The sequence below is a fragment of the Lynx rufus genome, unplaced genomic scaffold, assembly GCF_022079265.1.
Source record: "Lynx rufus isolate CCGP_SWC_20201006 ecotype Redwood Valley unplaced genomic scaffold, mLynRuf1.p SCAF_7, whole genome shotgun sequence".
NCBI classification, from domain to species: domain Eukaryota; kingdom Metazoa; phylum Chordata; class Mammalia; order Carnivora; family Felidae; genus Lynx; species Lynx rufus.
Genome location: NW_025814889.1, coordinates 124,737,599 through 124,757,243, shown reverse-complemented (window position 1 = coordinate 124,757,243; position 19,645 = coordinate 124,737,599). Strand labels below are relative to the sequence as shown.

General features: G+C 38.1%; 1 protein-coding gene across 1 annotated transcript in view; it reads left to right on the top strand.

Moving 5' to 3' along the window:
• SLC41A2 (solute carrier family 41 member 2) overlaps positions 1-19,371 on the top strand; it is a 94,985-nt gene extending 75,614 nt beyond the window's left edge. Inside the window, exon 10 of the mRNA XM_047067129.1 lies at positions 19,033-19,371. Within this exon, the coding sequence (XP_046923085.1) occupies positions 19,033-19,218 (186 nt within the window). The 3' untranslated portion in view covers positions 19,219-19,371. The remainder of the gene's footprint in view (positions 1-19,032) is intronic.
• Positions 19,372-19,645: the final 274 nt, after the last annotated feature.

Genomic DNA, 19,645 nt, shown 5'->3' with positions numbered 1-19,645 from the left:
TTAAGGTCTAATTTATATGCAGTAAACCATACCTGTGTAAAGTGTAGTTTGATGAGTTTGCATACATAGTTTGCATAGTTTGTAGTTTGCTTAGTTTGTGTAGTTTGCATAGTTTGACGTATGCATACATCCATGTAACAACCACCACAGTCAACATATAGAACATTGCCTTCGCCCTCAAAAAGTTCCCTCATGCCCCTTTGCAGTCAGCGCCCCTCCATCCCTGGCTCTAGACAACCACTGATCTATCCTTTATCATTATAAATTGTATTTTCCTTTTCTGAGTTTTCATATAAATGAATATAAATTTATATTCTTTGACTCCTTCTTTTACTCCACATGTGTTTTGAAATTTATCCATATTGTTACATATGTTAGTAATTTGTTCCATTTTTGCTGCTTAGTATTCTATCATATGACTATACCCAACTGGTTTATCCATTCACCTGCTGATGAGCATTTGGTTTGTATCCAGTTTGGGTCTATTATGAATGAAGTTGATATTAACATTTATGTATAAGTTTTGTGTAGACATATGTTTCTGTTTCCCTTGGGTAAATACCCAGGAGTAGAGTTGCTGGATCTTCTGGAAAAGGCATATTTAACTTTAGAAGAAACTGCCAGTCTTTTTTCCAAAGTGGTTATACTGTTCTGCATTCCCATTAGGGTGAGAGTTCCCATTGTTCCACATCCTCACCATTACTTAGGATTGTCAGTCTTTATGCCTTTAGCCATTCCAGTGGATATAAAAGTGGTAGCTCATGACCATCGTAATTTCCATGTGCCTCCTGATTAACAGTATTGAGCATCTTTTCATGGGTTTACTGGCCATTCATGTTTTCTTTTGTGAAGTCCAAATCTTATGTCCATTTTTTAAAACGGGTTGACTTATGGAGTTGTTAAGAGTTCTTTGTATATTCTGGGTATAAGTCCTTTGTCATATACATGTATTGAAAATATTTTCTCCCAGTCTGGACATTGCTTCTTCATTTTCTTAACCATATATTTTAACAGTGAGAATTTCAATTTTAATAAAGTTCAGTTTATCAGTTTTTTTCATTACGGTTAGTGCTTTTTTGTTTTAGAAATTTTCTGGATTTTTTAGCTCTTCTTTGGGGCTCTGATCCATTTTGAGTTAATTTTTATGAACTACAGATTAAGGTTCATATTTTTTCTTGTGAATACTTGGTTGTTTCAGCCCCATTTATTGAGAAAACTAGCCTTACCCTCCTTGAATGACTTTAGTGCCTTTATCAGAAATCAATTTACTATGTATATGTGGGCTTCTTTCTAAATTTTATTCTGTTCCACTGATGTATATATCTATTCTTATGCAACTGTTTTCTTTTGAGCCTTCACATGGTGTTTTTTTTTAATTTTAGCCTCAAGAGAAATCATTTGCTTTTTTTTTTTTTTTTTTTTTTTTGGTCATTCTTTTTAATTGCAAGCTCTCTTTATGTGGGTCTCAGTTCATTTATGGGAGTATCTGTATCTTTACAGCTACAGATATGCCAAATAACCAAAACTAATGTAGATGTTTCTTCTGTGATTCCTGTCAAATCAACATCCTTTTATTCTCTACTCTTAACAAAGAGTTCTCAGTGTGCTAGCATTTCAACAGCAGCAGTAATTATATTTATGAATTCTTATGTGATACTGTATCTCAAACCTTATGGAAGTCCAAGTGGATTATGTCTGGGCTTTCACACTTGTCACTTCTCATGGCTGCTTTTTTCTAAGATGTGAATTCGATTAACTACGCATGTTCCTTCTTTTTGTACATCCAACTCTGTTCCCTGCTTCTCTCCATATTCTGTCTCTAAGCATAACTTTAGACCCTTCTATATCAAGAAAAGATCTATTTTCAAATCTCTCAATTGTTTCTTTGCCCCTTTCTCCCATTAAAATGAGTTGTCTTCCTTTCAGGGTTTACCTTTCTAAGGTCAAAGAAGTTCAGAACTGTACTCCTGACACCTTTCATTTTACCTGCAATCATAGTGGTTTCCAGGTAGTTCCGTGTTCTAGCACTATTTATTACTCAGTTCCTGTAGATTTCAAAGTTATCCTTTTAAATCTGTTTTCTGAGACAATATGTCACCTAGTAAAGTGAAAAAACAGATTTCTGTACTGAGCTTAGGCAAGGAAGGGGTTTTGGGTCATCATTTCATGGGGGTTTTTGTGTGTTTTAGTTTGAATTTTGTTTCGTTTTGTCAAGCAACATGCATTCATGACGGTAGAATTGCCCCAATCCAAAGACTACCACCATAAATATTTCGGTGTGCTATTAAAAAAACACATTTTTTAAAGATTATTTCTCAAATTTAAGTAATACATATATTGGAAAGGCATACAATAAGTGGTTTTAAATGAATGAATATTCTTTTTTTTTTTTTTCTCAGTTAAGTGTTTTGCTAGGCAACCCACAGAAAGGCCTCCTGCTTGTAAGACAAGCAGGGCCATCTTTGGGCTAAGGGCAGAGGGTGAAGGAGGAGCCCCTAAGTGGCTCAGGGCCTGGTCTCTGCTGATTGCGTCTTTCCCTATTACTCTGTGGGTACTAACAGCATTCAAGTAATTTAGCTTGGTAGTTGAAAATCAATAAAGGTTCATTTTCTATAGCTATGTACATATGTTTTATTTCTATCCTTTTTCCTCTTATTAGAAACTAAGAAATATCTTATTTTGCCTGACTTTTTTTTTTCTTTTAATTTTCCAGGCTGTCATTTCCTAATGTTAAGTGACATTAGTTATCACTGGCTCTTTGCATGATTGGAACAGAATGACATGGTCAGATGAGGGAGCGATCAGTGGCAGGATTAACTGGGCCAGGGTTAATGAGCACCCAGCCAAAAATTATGCTTTTTTAAAGTTTTAATTATATATTAAATATTGACTGAACAATGACCTGCACAAGGTATGAAGAATAATAATACAGTGAACACCAGGACCCTCAGCGGTCAGCTTAAGAAATAGAACACTACATGGGGCGCCTGGGTGGCTCAGTCGGTTGAGTGTCTGACTTCAGCTCGGGTCATGATCTCATGGTCTGTGAGTTCGAGCCCCGCGTCAGGCTCTGTGCCGACAGCTCGGAGCCTGGAGCCTGTTTCAGATTCTGTGTCTCCCTCTCTGACCCTCCCCTGTTCATGCTCTGTCTCTCTCTGTCTCAAAAAAATAAACGTTAAAAAAAAAAATAAAAAATAAATAAATAAATAAACGTTAAAAAAAAATTAAAAAAAAAAATAGAACACTACCAGAACCTTAGTATCTGTACCTTGTAAAGCTCCACATTCTAAAAGTTACAAAATAAAGCTGATATTCCCTTAGTGGGAAAAAATAAATAAATAAATAAATAAATAAATAAATAAATAAATAAATAAAAGTTTCTTTTGGACAGAAGGTCTTAACCATTTTTGTGCCATGGACTCCTTGAGAATATTATGGGCTCCTTCTCAAAACAAGGTTTATTCTTTTCCCACCTTCATCCACCTGCCACCTCCCAAGAATAGTTTAGACCAAAGAAAAGATGCTTTTATTTAAATATCAGAATTAGATTGAATTCCTGTTGACTGATAATCCTAAATTCTTCTGAGCAAACATTTGTATATTAGATTTTAATGAGTAGGGTTTCTAGTCTGGAGACTGGATTAGGGAAGCACATTTTTATAGGGGAAGTAAATTCAGCCTTTGTAAGTTAGGGGTTTGGAAGAACTTTATTAATTTGCTACTCCTGGCATTTATTTGTACCATATTTCTAAGCCTTCCTTCCCTGAAGAATCATCTTTCTTTACACAGTACACAAGGCTGTTACTGGCATTTGGGGCATTGAGGGGATGCTAGTACCCAGGAATGTTGATTCTAGCTCAAAGAAGGAGCTGGCCAAGAGAATCAATATCGTCCAAAGCAAACATATATTCTTGTATTTGGGATATTTATTTAAATTCCAAGCAATACATCTAGAACATGCAGAACAGGCTACAAAGTTGCCTTTTCAGAAGGTATATTTACCTAAAGAATGTATGCATATTTCATAAAAAACAAACAGATGATGTAAAAACACAGTCTACCCTTGGTTTGATTTCAGTGTGTTTTTGCAGTGAAAAGCATGCAGTTCTTAAATAATCACTTAGTTTTAAAATAAAACATGTTGCATTAAGAAGTATCTGATATTCATTGTGACTTTAATAATGCATTGTATACTGTTCCAAGGAAACACTGATATCCTTTGTTAACTTGCAAAAAAATAATTTAATAAATTGAAACCTGCATGAACTTTAAGTCATCCCAGTACCTTTAAAAAGAAATTGCATGGGAAGGGAATTTAAATCCTATTTAAAAGAGTAAGAATGTGTGGCAAGGCAGGAGAAGAAATGCAAAGGTGAGGCAAACAATCACTATGTAATTTAGGACAACAGATTTCTTACCTTTGTACTCCAGAGCTAGAACAGATGGTGAAGACATAAATTCATCTATTTCCAAGAAACCTAAACTAAGGCTCAGGGAGAAAGATCATGTTAGTAAGTGTTAGAAACCAGTGTTTACACTTCCAGTCCAATAACCTTTTATTTTTATTATTTTTAAAATTTAAATTCAAGTTAGTTGGATTATACATAGTGTATAATAATTATTTCAGAAATAGAATTTAGTGATTCATCACTTACATGTAGCACCCAGTGCTCATCCCAACAAGTGCCCTCCTTAATGCCCATCACTCATTGAGCCCGTACCCCCCCACCCAACACCCCACCAGCAACCCTCAGTTTGTTCTCTGTATTTAAGAATCTCTCGTGGTCTGTCTCCCTCTCTGTTTTTATCTTATTTTTGCTTCCCTTCCCCTATGTTCATCTGTTTGTTTCTTAAAGTCCACCTATGAGTGAAATCATATATTTGTCTTTCTCTGACTTATTTATTTCACTTAGCATAATACACTCTAGTTGCATCCATGTTGTTGCAAATGTCAAGAGTTCATTCTTTTTGATCACCGAGTATTATTCCATTGTATGTGTATACCACATCTTCTTTATCCATTTGTCAGTTGATGGACATTTGGGCTCTTTCCATACTTTGGCTATTGTCAGTAGTGCTGCTATAAACATTGGGGTGCATGTGCCCCTTCGAATCAGACTTTTTGTATCCTTTGGATAAATACCTAGTAGTGCAATTGCTGGGTTGTAGAGTGGCTCAATTTTTAATTTTATGAGGAACCTCCACATTTTTCCAGGGTGGGTGCACCAGTTTTCATTCCCACCAGAAATGCAAAAGGGTTTCTCTTTCTCCACATCCTCGCCAACATCTGTTGTTGCCTGAGTTGTTAATGTTAGCCATTCTGACAGGTGTGAGGTGGTATCTCATTATGGTTTGATTTGTATTTCCCTGATGATGAGTGATGTTGAGCATCTTCTCATGTGTCTGTTAGCAATCTGGATGTCTTCTTTGGAAAAGTGTCTATTCACGTCTTCTGCCCATTTCTTCACTGGATTGTTTTTTGGGAGTTGAGTTTGATAAGATCTTTATAGATTTTGGATACTAACCCTTTATCTGATATTTCATTTGAAAATATCTTTTCCCATTCCATCAGTTGCCTTTTAGTTTTGCTGATTGTTTCCTTCACTGTGCAAAGCTTTTTATCTTGAGATGATGAGGTCCCAATAGTTCATTTTTGCTTTTGTTTCCCTTGCCTCTGGAGACATGTCAAGAAGTTGCTGCAGTCGAGGTCAAAAAGGTTGTTGCCTGTTCTCTCCTCTAGGATTTTGATGGTTTCCTGTCTTACATTTAGGTCTTTCATCCACTTTGAGTTTATTTTTGTGTATGGTGTAGGAAAGTGGTCCAAGTTCATCCTTCTGCATGTTGCTGTCCAGTTATCTCAATACCATTTGCTGAAGAAACTGTCTTTTTTGTATTGGATATTCTGTCTGCTTTGTGAAAGATTAGTTGGCCATACGTTTGTGGGTCCATTTCTGTGTTCTCTATTCTGTTCCATTGATCTATGTGTCTGTTTTTGTGCCAGTACCATACTGTCTTGATGATTACCACTTCATAACATAGTTTCAAGTCTGGAATTGTGATGCTTTCAGCTTTGGTTTTCTTTTCCAACATTACTTTGGCTATTTGGGGTCTTTTCTGATTCCATACAAGTTTTGGAATTGTTTGCTCTAGCTCTGTGAAGAATGCTGGTATTATTTTGATAGGGACTGTATTGAATATGTAGATTGCTTTGGGCAGTGTCAACATTTTAACAATATTTGTTCTTCTAACCCATGAACATGGAATGTTTTTCCATTTTTGTGTGTCTTCAATTTCTTTCATAAGCTTTCTGTAGTTTTCAGTGTATAGATCTTTCACCTCTTTGGTTAAGTTTATTCCTATGTATTTTATGGGTTTTGGTGCAATTGTAAAAGGGATCAATTCCTTGATTTCTCTTTCTGCTGCTTCATTATTGGTATATAGAAATGCAACTGGTTTCTGTACATTGATTTTATATCCTGCGACTTTGCTGAATTCCTGGATCAGTTCTAGCAGTTTTTTGGTGAATCTTTTGGGTTTTCCATATAGAGTATCATGTCATCTGTGAAGAGTGAAAGTTTGACTTTCTCCTTGCCAATTTGGATGCCTTTTATTTCTTTGTGTTGTCTGATTGCTAAGGCTAGGGCTTCCAACACTATATTGAGTAACAGTGGTGAGAGTGGACTTCCCTGCCATGTTCCTGACCTTAGGGGGGAAGCTCTCAGTTTTTCCCTGCTGAGGATGACATTAGTTGTGGGTCTTTTATATATGGCCTTTATGATCTTGAGGTATGTTCTTTCTATTCCCACTTTCCTGAGGGTTTTTACCCAGAAAGGATGATGTATTTTGTCAAATGCTTTTTCTGCATCTATTGAGAGGGTCATGTGGTTCTCATCCTTTCTTTTATTAATGTGATGTATCACATTGATTGATTTGCAGATATTAAACCAGCCCTGCATCCCAGGAATAAATCCTACCTGATCATAGTGAATAATTCTTTTAATGTATTGTTGGATCTGGTTGGCTAGTAATCTTGTTGAGAATTTTTGCATCTATTTTCCTTAGGGAAATTTCCTGTAGTTCTCCCTTTTAGTTGGGTCTGGTTTTGGAATCAAGGTAATGCTGGCTTCATAGAATGAGTTTGGCAGTTTTCCTTCCAGTTATATTTTTTGGAAGCGCTTCAAAAGAATAGATGTTAACTCTTCTTTAAATTTTTTTTAATGTTTTTATTTTAATTTTGAGGGGCAGGGGAGCGGCAGAGAGAGAGAGAGAGAGAGAGAGAGATACAGAATCCGAAGCAGGCTCCAGACTCCGAGCTGTCAGCACAGAGCCTGGCACGGGGCTCGAACTCACAAACCGTGAGATCATGACCTGAGCTGAAGTCAGACGCTTAACCAACTGAGCCACCCAGGCACCCCTACTCTTCTTTAAATGTTTGTTATAATTCTCCTGGAAAACCATCTGGCTGTGGACTCTTGTCTGTTGGGAAATTTTTGATTAGTGATTCAGTTTCTTTATTGGTTACGGTCTGTTCAAATTTTCTATTTCTTCCTATTTCAGTTTTGGTAGTTTATTTATTTTTTTATTTTTTATTTTTTTAATGTTTATTTTTTTCTGAAACAGAGACAGAGCATGAGTAGAGGAGGGGCAGAGAGAGAGGGAGACACAGAATCTGAAGCAGGCTCCAGGCTCTGAGCTGTTAGCACAGAGCCCGACATGGGGCTCGAACTCACAAACCGTGAGATCATGACCTGAGCCGAAGTCAGTTGCTCCACCGACTGAGCCACCCAGGTGCCCCAAGTTTTGGTAGTTTATATGTTTCTAGGAATTTGTCTATTTCTTTCAGACGGCCCAATTTTTTGGCATATAACTGCTCATATTCTCCTGTTATTGTTTGTATTTCTGTGGTATTGGTTGAGATCTCTCCTCTTTCATTTGTGATTTTATCTATTTGCATCCTTTCCTTTTTCTTTTTGATCAATCTGGCTAAGGGTTTGTCAGTTTTGTTATTTCTTTCAAAGAACCAGCTCCTGGTTTCATTAATCTGTTCTACAGCTATGTATATATAAAATTGATTTCTGCTCTAATCTTTATTATTTACCTTCTTCTGTTCCTGGTTTTAGGCTTTATTTGCTGTTATTTTCCAGCTCTTTTAGGTATAAGGGTAGGTTGTATATTTGAGACCTTTCTTCCTTCTTTAGGAAGGCCTGGATTGCTATATACTTCCCTCTTATGACCACCTTTGCTGCATCCCAGAGGTTTTGGACTGTCGGGTTTTCATTTTCATTAGCTTCCACATACTTCCTAATGTCCTCTTTAATTTTTTGTTTAACCCATTCATTCTTTAGTGGGATGTTCTTTTTTTTTTTTTTTTAATTTTTTTTTTAATGTTTATTTTTGAGACAGAGAGACAGAGCATGAATGAGGGAGGGGCAGAGAGAGAGGGAGACACAGAATCGGAAGCAGGTTCCAGGCTCTGAGCCATCAGCCCAGAGCCGGACGTGGGGCTCGAACTCACAGACCGTGAGATCGTGACCTGAGCCAAAGTCGGACGCTTAACCAACTGAGCCACCCAGGCGCCCCTAGTGGGATGTTCTTTAACCTCCAAGTATTCATGGTCTTTCCAAATTTTTTCTTGTGGTTGAGTTCGAATTTCACAGTGTTGTGGTCTGAAAATAGGCAAGGTATGGTCTCTGTCTTTTTGTACTTGTTGATGGCTGATTTGTGCTCCAGTATGTGATCTATTCTGAAGAATGTTCCATGTGCAATCAAGAAGAATGTGTATTCTGCTGCTTTAGGATGAAATGTTCTGAATATATTTGTTAAGTCCATCTGGTCCAGTGTGTCATTCAAAGCCATTGTTTCCTTGCTGATTTTCTAGTTAGACAATCTGTCCATTGATGTAAGTGGGGTATTGAAGTCCCTTACTGTTATGGTATTATTGTCAATCAGTTTCTTTATGTTTGTGATTAATTGATTTATATATTTGGACGTTCCATGTTTGGAGCATAAATGTTTACAATTGTTAGATCTTCTTGGTGGATAGACCCCTTAATTATGATAGAATGCCCTTCTTCGTCTCTTGTTCCAGTATTTATTTTAAAATCGAGGGGCGCCTGGGTGGCGCAGTCGGTTAAACGTCCGACTTCAGCCAGGTCACGATCTCGCGGTCCGTGAGTTCGAGCCCCGCATCGGGCTCTGGGCTGATGGCTCAGAGGCTGGAGCCTGTTTCCGATTCTGTGTCTCCCTCTCTCTCTGCCCCTCCCCCGTTCATGTTCTGTCTCTCTCTGTCCCAAAAATAAACATTGAAAGAAAAAAAAATTTTAAAAAAATAAAATATAAAAAATAAAATCGAGTTTGTCTGATATAAGTATATCTACTCCAGCTTTCTTTTGACAACCATTAGCAAGATAGATGGTTCATCCTCTTACTTTTGATCTGTAGGTGGTCTCAGGTCTAAAATAAGTCTCTGGTATGAATTTAGTGCTATTTGTGTTGCCTGTAGAGTTGGTGTTTCTGGTGATGTTCTCTGGTCCTTTCTAGTCTTTGTTGGTTTGATCTTTTTTGTTTTGTCTTTTCTCCACTTAAAGAGTCCCCCTTAAAATTTCTTGCAGGGCTGGTTTAGTGGTCACAAACTCCTTTAGTTTTTGTTTGTCTGGGAAACTCTATCTCTCCTTTTTTTGAATGACAGCCTTGGTGGATAAAGAATTCTTGGCTGCATATTTTTCTGATTCAGCAGGTTGAATATATTCTACCACTCCTTTCTGGCCTGTCAAGTTTCTGTGGATAGGTCTGCTGCAAAGCTGATCTGTCTTCCCTTAAAGGTTAAGGACTTTTTTCCCCCTTGCTGCTTCATAATTCTTTTCTTGCCTGTGTATTTTGTGAATTTGACTATGATATGCCTTGGTAATGGTCGGTTTTTGTTGAATCCATTGGGAGTTCTTTGTGCTTATTGGATTTAATGTCTGTGTCCTTCCCCAGATTGGGAATGTTTTCTGGTATAATTTGTTCCCCCCTTTCTATCTTCTGGAATTCCTATGATTTGGGTGTTATTCCTATTTAATGAGTCACTGAGTTCTCTAAGTTTTGTATCATGATCTTTTGCTTTTGTTTCCCTCTTTGTTCCACTTCATTATTCTCCATAATTTTATCTTCTATATTGCTGATTTACTGCTCTGTTTCATCCATCTGTGCCATTGTGGCATCCATTCGAGATTGCATCTCATTTATAGCATTTTTAATTTCAGCCTAACTAGATTTTATTTCTTTTATCTCCACAGAAAGCGATTCTCTGGTGTCTTCTGTGCTTTTTTTCAACCCCAGCTAGTATTCTTATACTGTGGTTCTAAATTCTAGTTCAGACATCTTACTTATTATCTGTGTTGATTAAGTCCCTGGCTGTCATTTCTTCCTGTTTTTTCTTTTGGGGTGAATTCCGTCATTTTGGGGGAAGAAAAATGTTAATAAAATAAAAAAATTAAAATTGAAAAATTAAAAACAAAACAAAAATCAAATAAACAAAGCTAGATCCCAGGTGTGTTTTTGTCTCCTTGTTGAAAGAAACGGTAGAATATAGGAAAAAAAAAAAAAGGGAAAAAAAGGTAAGAAAAAATTTAAAAATTAAAAAAATATGTAATAATAGATTTAAAAATTTAAAAACATAAAATAATTTTTTTTCTCTTTCTGTATCCAAGAAAGAGAAAGAAAAGAAAGAAAAAAGAAAGCAATGTAAGCAAAAACAAGCAAAGAAAACAAATAAATGACCCACCAAACAGAATGAAACCCAAATGAATTTACATCCAGTTTCTCCTAGAACTGAAACTATGAAGCACTCTATAGTCTGTACACTAAGCAGGTGGAGTGACTTGTGCTGGTCTTCTGGCGGATGTCCTTGGAGGGCACAGTTGGGTGGGGTTTGGTGTAATGGCTCCATTCTCCACTAGATGGCGCTGCTTAGCTTCCTGGGGTGGATCCATGTGCATGCGGGTGTGCAGGGGAGGTGGAAATGGTTTCACCCAGCTCCCTAGTCTCTGGTGCAGGAACTTTGAGCACTCACCAACCCATAATCAAACACCCCTCCTTGGTGCCTCAAAAAACTAAAAATAGAACTACCCTACAACCCAGCAATTACACTACTAGGCATTTATCCAAGGGATACAAGTGTGTTGTTTCAAAGGGACACATGCACCCCAATGTTTATGGCAGCACTATCAGCAATAGCCAAAGTATGGAAAGAGCCCAAATGTCCATCGATGGATGAATGAATAAAGAAGATGTGGTATATATATACACTGGAGTATTACTTGGCAATCAAAAAGAATGAAATCTTGCCATTTGCAACTACATGGATGGAACTGGAGGGTATTATGCTAAGTGAAATTAGTCAGTCGGAGAAAGACAAAAATTATATGACTTCACTCATATGAGGACTTTAAGGTACAATACAGATGAACGTAAGGGAAGGGAAACAAAAATAATATAAAAACAGGGAGGGGGACAAAACAGAAGAGACTCATAAATACGGAAAAGAAACTGAAGGTTACTGGAGGGGTTGTGGGAGGAGGGATGGGCTAAATGGGTAAGGGGCTTAAGGAATCTACTCCTGAAATGATTGTTGCACTATATGCTAAATAATTTGGATGTAAATTTAAAAAATAAAAAATAAGATTAAAAATAACTCCACCCCTCCTTTGTCTCAGCCCTCTCTGTCTGCTTCCCACCTCTATCCTGTCTGTGCCCAAGCTGTCTACCTGCCAGGCAGCACCTCTCTGTAGAGTTTTATCTCAAATGAGGTTGTGTTTCAAAACCCCTGTGGCTGAGACCCACACCAACTCTCTCGGGGAGGGTCTTGCTGAGCAATGGCCCAGTGCCGGCTTGTCCTAGAAAACGTTTGTGTGGTCACTCAGTGACAGAGGTTCAGAGATTATGGCAAATTGCAACACACAGTCAGTGCCAGGTTTGGCCACACTCTAGCATCTTCGTCCCAATACCAGCAAATGTGGCTGCTCTCTGGGGTTCGCTGAGACTTTTGCCAGCAGGGAGGCCGAATGGCCTCTACCAAATGCTCTTCAAGCAGGGGAACCACTTTCTCCCCGTGTGGCACACAGACCCTTCAGACCTGCTGTCTGCTCTTGGGGATTTCTTGCCCTGTTTCCTCACCAGAGCACCACCAGGCACTGAGCTCTGAAACTTCAGACTCTGCACTCTAGTGTTTATAGAATTCTGGTGGTATTGAAACCCTCTCCTTTCTGCCCATCAGTACTTACTGTGTACAGACATTTGCTTAACCCTTAACACATATTAGTTAATTTCTGCAATGTACCAATGAGATAGTTAATGGATATCTCATCGAAAAGATGAAGAAACTAACATTTGAGGGTTTTATTCACTCCTTGACAGTAACACAGTCATTCAGTGGTAGAGCCCCTTCAGCAACACCCATTTGTTTCAGGCTTATCATGTAAAAGTGTTTTGTTAGAAACCAAGAAGCCAAATAGAAAGATGGCATGGTTTTCCCCTTCCAGAGATTCACATGTGAGATCCCTGGAACCTAACATGTGAAAAATACATGTTAGATCAGTAGCTTTCAAATGTTTTCGACCACAACACTCAGTAAGAAATATGTTTATACTGAAACTAATGCATATATATTTCTATATTTTATTTATATTTAAATATATGTAATTTTGTAGCTGAAACAAAAGTTTTATGAAACGTCCCTAGTAGCATGCTAATACTTTCTACTCTAACCCGTTGTATTCTATTTTATTCTATTTCATTACATTAAATTGATTTCATAATTCATTCATGGGTCACATATTGGAAAAGGATATGTTCTATATACAATTATGCTTTAAAAAGTTCTTTTAAGTGTGTGTGTGTGTGTGTGTGTGTGTGTGTGTGTGTGTGTATAAAACTAGTTCCTACTAGTCCTCCAGAGCAACTTTAGGTACTACTTCTGTTATTTCTATGTTGGATTGCTAATTTTGCTTTCTTAATTTAAGAAATTATCTATGGACTTTTAGTTATGGTAGATGAGGATATAGCCATCTTGCTCAATGCCTTATTTCCCCAACTTTCATCCTCCTAATATAGGAAGGCTCAAATTTATTTAACGAATAGTATTGTTTATATTCTATGACCGTAAATATCATTTATCACAGAGCCGAGTCATGCGGTATAATGATATTTTCTTTCTTTTCCTTTTATATTTTCTTCCTCTTAACCTCTCTTTGATTTTTTTCCAGAGATAATTGCCCTATTTTTTCACTGGCATAGTTTCCTATAGACCTATCCTTAATTTTTTCCTAAGTGCTCCATCACAGTCGTTGCATACCTAGACTTAGTTTTTTGCCCCCAAACTCTATTATGTCAGATAATTTGCCATTTGCCTTGATCACAGAGACCTCGTTTCCAGACTCTCCATCCTCCTTCTGTGTCTGGACTCTGGCTCCCCAGCCCACTGCATGGCTCTCATCCCAGAGCTTTCTTCCCTCCTTGCTCTTTTCGGTTCACTCTTCTATTTCCCGATCCCCGTTCTTTCTCTTTCTTGGTTCTCCTCTCATTTTGCATCAACAGATTTTCAAGAAAGTTCCCAAGAAAGAGAACATGGGAGAAAACTTCCTGAGCGCATGCATGTCTTAAAATGCTTCCGTTTCCCCTCCACACTTAGTAGATAAATTGACCGGCTATAGGATTCTAGTTTGGAAATGCCTTTCTCTCAGAATGTCGAAGGCGTTTGCTTCCTCGTCTCCCAGTATTGCTATTGGAAAAGTCAGGTTCTTGTTCCTTCATGTATGACCTGTTGTTTTTTTAAATCATAGTCAGTGTGTGTCATGCTCTTTCTATGTATCGGGCGCTGTTCTAAGTATTCTGCCCAATTTCATCTCACATCATTGTCTCGCTGAGATAGGCATCATTTCCTCTATCTTACAGGGAGGAGACTGCGGCACGGCAAACTTAGGTAGCTTGGCAGTGGAGAAGGCTGCTGACTGGGCGCTCTACCAGCAGAGGATGGAGGGGTGGGGCGCTTAACTGGGAGCCCTCCAAATGTGAACATCTAATGTCCTCTCTGGGGGGTATACTCCCACCTGCCACTGTTCTTGGAACAAAACCAGGGGCTAAAGGAATCCCATTGTTAACTACCAATTAATCCTCATTCTCAACCAGTGCTTGATGCTTCCTCGTGTTTTTGCGTCCTGAGACTTTCCCATTCAGTTTCTCCACAAAACGTCCCCTTATTTTCCCAGCTGGAGAGGACAGTTGCAAGAATGACCAAAGAATCAGCCAGTTTCTCACTCCACACACAGACACTTAAAGACCCCTTTGGTGTTAGCCTTAGAGCCATTTGGTACTAACAAGTCCAAACCTTTCGTGGCCTCTTCAGGGCGCACTTGACTTCCTCTCTCAGCTATCCCCCTGGGCAGGCATTCTAAGATGTAGCTTGGATCGCCCTGGTCAGTGAGTTACCACTGCCCCAGCAGCTCACTTTTTTTTTTTTAATTATAAAATACAAATGAACAGGAACTATAGGAAATAGGAAGTAAGATGATCTTGTATTTAGCACCAGCTTTATCAACTCTTAACAAATTATTTAAACAACTACTTCAAAATAATCAAAAATACATCATGTATAGGGCTGGTGCCTCCTGTACCCAGTCTCATTTGATTCCCCTCCCGAGCAGTTAGCAAAATTGGTATGTGTCACTACCAAGCATGTTTCTGTACTCTTGCTACGGAATGAATCTATAAATAACATATTGTATTTTTTGTCGTATTTATAAGCCTCATTGGAATCTTTACGTAGTCTCCTACTACCTTTTCATTCAATCCTTAGGCTTTTGAGACATGCTCCTATCGAGTCGCGTAGCTCTTTTTCATTCATTTTAGCTTCTCTGCAGTGTTCAGTCATGTGACCTCGGAGTCCATTTAGTCATCCCTCTGCCTGGAGACTTTCTAGGTTATTTCCAACTTTGGACTTTTATGACAATGGTGCAACGAGCATGCATGTAGGAGTTTCCCGGAGGCGCTCTTGCAAACACACCAAGATATTGGTCTTCTCAGTCCTTGAGGTAGCCACGTGGGACTGGGGCTCAGTGGAGCCCCCGGGGCAGTCTCCTTCAGCCATGAACAATTTTACCCTTTTACCTATGCTGCAGAAGAAACGGAGGGGAAAAATCATGTTTCCATGTGGAATTACCGAATTGAGGAAACGCACACATGTTGCCGAGTTGGTCCCCAAAGCAGCGCGCCAATTTATACTCCTGTTGGCAGTGCAGAGTTCTTTTGAGCAAAAACAGTGAGCTGCACTGACGGGTGATAATTTGGGCCTTAGCGTTAGACTATAATATGGGTTTGAGCCTGTCTCCGCCCGTGAGCTGTGTGATCTCGGGCAGGCTTCCTACACTTCACATATGCCTTAGTATCCTCTTGTGTCAAAAGGGATAGTAATAGTCCATAGCATATAATAGAGGTATTTTGAGAATTAAATCTGTTCACATGAACCTCTTTGAACATTGCATGTATCCATTACAGCTATTTCACAAAACAAAATTGCTATTACTGTTGCTGAAAGATTGATTTTTGCCAGTCAGTTGGGTATGAAATGGAGTTTAATGCGGTTTAATTTGCATTCGCGTATTATTAGTGAGGTTGAGCATCTTTTCATATGTTTATTAACACTTTAGATTTCCTTTTCTATTCTATTGGGTTGTCTTTTTCTTATGAACTGTAGGAGTTCTCTGTATATTCTCTTTAAATATTCTGAATACTAATTCTTTGTCAGTTATAAACAGTGCAGAGATTTTTTTTCTCCCCCAAGCCTGGAGAGTGATTTTTAACTTTATTTGTGGTATTTATTGAACCACAGAAATCTTTAATTAATTTATTTATTTTTATAAATCTTTGATTTAAAATTGTTTATAAACTAAAATATTTTATGCATTTTTACGCATTTTCCTTATGAGATCATTGCCTACATCAAGGTCACAAGACATTCTCTTACAGAACTTCTCAGGTATTGCTTTTTGTACTTGAGTCTTAGCTAGAATTTATTTTAGTGTATGAGGTAGGGATGCTATTTTATTTCTTTCTGTATGAATAAGTATTTGTCTCCTGAGTAGAGGTCAGCACACATTTTTCTGTAAAAGGCCAGAGAGTAAATGTCTTGGGTTCTGTGGACCATATGGTCTCTGTCACAGCTAAATAGTTCTGTCATTGTAGTGTAACCTGTAAAACAGGTTATTTAACCTCTCCGACCTGATTGCTCCAAATGAACATCAAGGGTAATAATAGTGCCTATTTCATGAGAATCTTTTGAGGATTGAATAATAGACTAAATAGAAAGTAAGTAAATAAATGGGTGGGGTTGTGTTGCAATAAAATTTTATTTATAAAAACAGTTGGCAGGTTGAATTTAGTCCATGGACTATAGTTTGCCCACTCCTGTTCTAGACAAATCTAATCTGTTCAGTGCAGATGTGCAACAAGGAATTAGTAAATTGTGTATATATCACATATGTATGATGTCATATATTGAATAAATTTATGTATATAACTATATATTAAATATCTCCTACATGAATATATAATATGATGTATATATGATAAAAGAGATTTATTTATTTACATTTCTTGCCAGTCTCATGGAAATCAGCTACCTTTTCCTCTTTAAAACTGTTGTTTCCTCTTGTACACATTACTCATTCATCAGCACATTCCTTTATTGAACTTCCATATAGTCCAGTATTATACAGCTTACTACCTAACTTATTCTATTTATAGACAACCCCAATTGTTTTCTTGAAAAAAGTTCTGTCTTTTGGTACCTTTTATCCTTTAGCCTAAAACTACCCTCTGAAGCTGTGTATTATAATCTAGCATCTCCTGATACTATAACCTTCTTACGTTCACATCTGCCACTCTCCCTGCCTGGGACAGACTGTTGTATGACATTGTCTCACACTGATTCCCCAGCATTCAGTTGGATACCAAGTATCTGCTTTGTGAGCTACTCACTTTGCTAGACCCTGAATCTAGCAAACTTGGGGGCGACCTAGTTTCTATAGAAATACGGCATCTGGAACAGAATGCACTGCCCAGATGTGGCCTGGCCCATTCAGGGTCCAGTGGATGACTCTTTCTCGCTCTGTGCATTATGCTTTTATTGATGTACCCTGAGATCGTGCTTTCTTACCTTTCTCTTCATGCCCCCAGACCAAGGCTCTTATTACTTACTTCAAAGTCAGTGTGGCAGATATTAGGCCCTTTGGGTTTTCTTCAAATGGGAAAATTTGGGGCACCTGGGTGGCTCAGTTGGTTAAGCATCCAACTTCAGCTCAGGTCATGATCTCGTGGTTCGTGGGTTCAAGTCTCATGTCGGGCTCTGTGCTGACAGTTCAGAGCCTGGAGCCTGCTTCGGATTCTGTGTCTCCTCTCTCTCTGCCCCTCCCTCGCTTGCTCTCTGTCTCTTTCTTTCAAAAAATGAATAACCATTAAAAATTTTTTCTTAAAAATGAGAAAATTTAAACTCAGCATGGTAAGAAGCTTGCCCACAGTCATACAGCTGATAAATGGAAATCAAATCCACATCTTATCATTTTCAAGTCCAGAATTATTTCTAATATTCCATGCTTCCTCCACACGCAAAACAGATTGTTCTGATGGAACTTTCTGTGATTCTAAAACAGTCTTTGCCAGGGAAACACTAAAGAACAAATAACTTCATACAAAATAAAATGGGTTAAAACACAGCCTCCCTCTCTGACAGATGTCCAAAGATATTTAAAGTTCACTCCTTTCGAATGGGTACACATCTGTCTCTCTGTGTAGACGAGCCAGTCTCCTCTGAAGGTGTCAGAGCTAAACCTCAGCACACACAAGTGTAGAACCCAAGGCAGCTCGCCCAAAGTGAGCCTCCATATCTACATGTCAGTGAAAGGTAACAGGCCCTTGGCGTAGACTCTGGGCCAAGGATGCGCTTCCTCCTGCACATAGAAATAGGAATGAGATGGCCACAAATGGTTCTAGCAATGACACCATTAAAATCTACTAGTAGCAGACATCTGATGAAAGCTTATTGTGTGCCAAGGACCGAACTATTCAGTCTATTTAATCCTCACAGCGTTCTCGTGAAGGTAGGTGCCATTATTATCTCTAACGTTCACTTGCGAGAAATAGAGAGATTAAGCTACTGGCCTTCATTTGGCTAGTAGGTGACAGAGAAGTGCTCGTAGCCACTAAACTCTACTTGACGAGTTGTCCACAATCAGGGAACACTGACCTCTCTAGTCCCAAATCCCTTCATAGTAAAGGAATTTGAAAATTAGACAATCCTTCTACTCTAAATATTCAAAGAGAAAAATATCTGGTCCCAAAATTCAAAGCATTACAAACGTCTTCATATTCCTGATATTCTAGAAAGTGCTTACATATATCACCTTCGCATTTGAATAACCCTTTAATATATTTTGACTCTATCTAGATCTATAATACATCCATGTAGATGAGTCATTCCTCACTACACCTCCCTTCTAGTTACTGTCCTTACCATTGGCTGAAATTTCCCTTGAGAAGCCACCCATGGCCTTATAATTAGTGAGTGCGTGGTCAGTTCCCCATCTTTATTTCATTTGATATACCTTCAATAGGAGAAATGTTATTCCTTATTTTAGTTTTTATTTCCTTCTTTATATGTCTTCTCAGGTTTATCATATAGAAAGAAGTTGAAACATTACAGTGATTTGGCAACTGTATAATACTATTCAATATAAGGATTATTGGGATTTGGGGAAGCTTGAAGAAAATGAGAAGGTATATGAAAAGTTGAAGAAAAATGTTATTAATAACAGATACACACGCTATTTTTTCTTGTGAAAAGATGTTCTTGTCAGTTAAAGATTTCTTCTCTTCAAGCATGGTTCTTGACGCATGCTCTTCCTTTCAGAAAGCAGTGGTGTAGGATTATGGCCCAGTGGGCGTTATGTCTACCGGGGTACAAATATCCAGGCAATAGAAGTAATCTCTGGTGTTTTCTAGGTGTTTACCTTGCTGTGGATTGCTGACTGGATGGTCCATCACTTCTGGAGGAAAGGAAAGGACCCAGATAGTTTCTCCATCCCCTATCTGACGGCATTGGGTGATCTGCTTGGAACAGCTTTGTTAGCCTTAAGTTTTCATTTTCTTTGGCTTATTGGCGATCGAGATGGAGACGTTGGAGACTAATAAGTCCTCAAACTGTTCTCAAGTTCCACGGAGGAAAACACAAGACAACCACTTATGACTCTTTTTCAAAAATCTTAAATCAGTAGTTTGACTTCTACCAGGGTGATCTTCAGTTGGCCCTGATTCAATTAAATGGCCTTAACATTTTTTTAAGGAATTTGTGTTAAAACCAGAATCAACAGTATTTGTGCTGCTTTTCATAGAATAAATGATAATTTGACATAGATGTAGACATAAGCTCAAGCTCCGAAATTAACAAAATAGGAAAGTATATAGGATGTTTACAATGAAGAAGTTAAAAACCGCTGATGTAGCGGAAATATGTGTTATTGTTTAACTTACAATGCCAGGTTCAAGGAAACAGAGCTCTACTTTAGCCTTTCTTGTCTCACAGATGTGTTGGACTGCAAATCCTACTACAAAATGA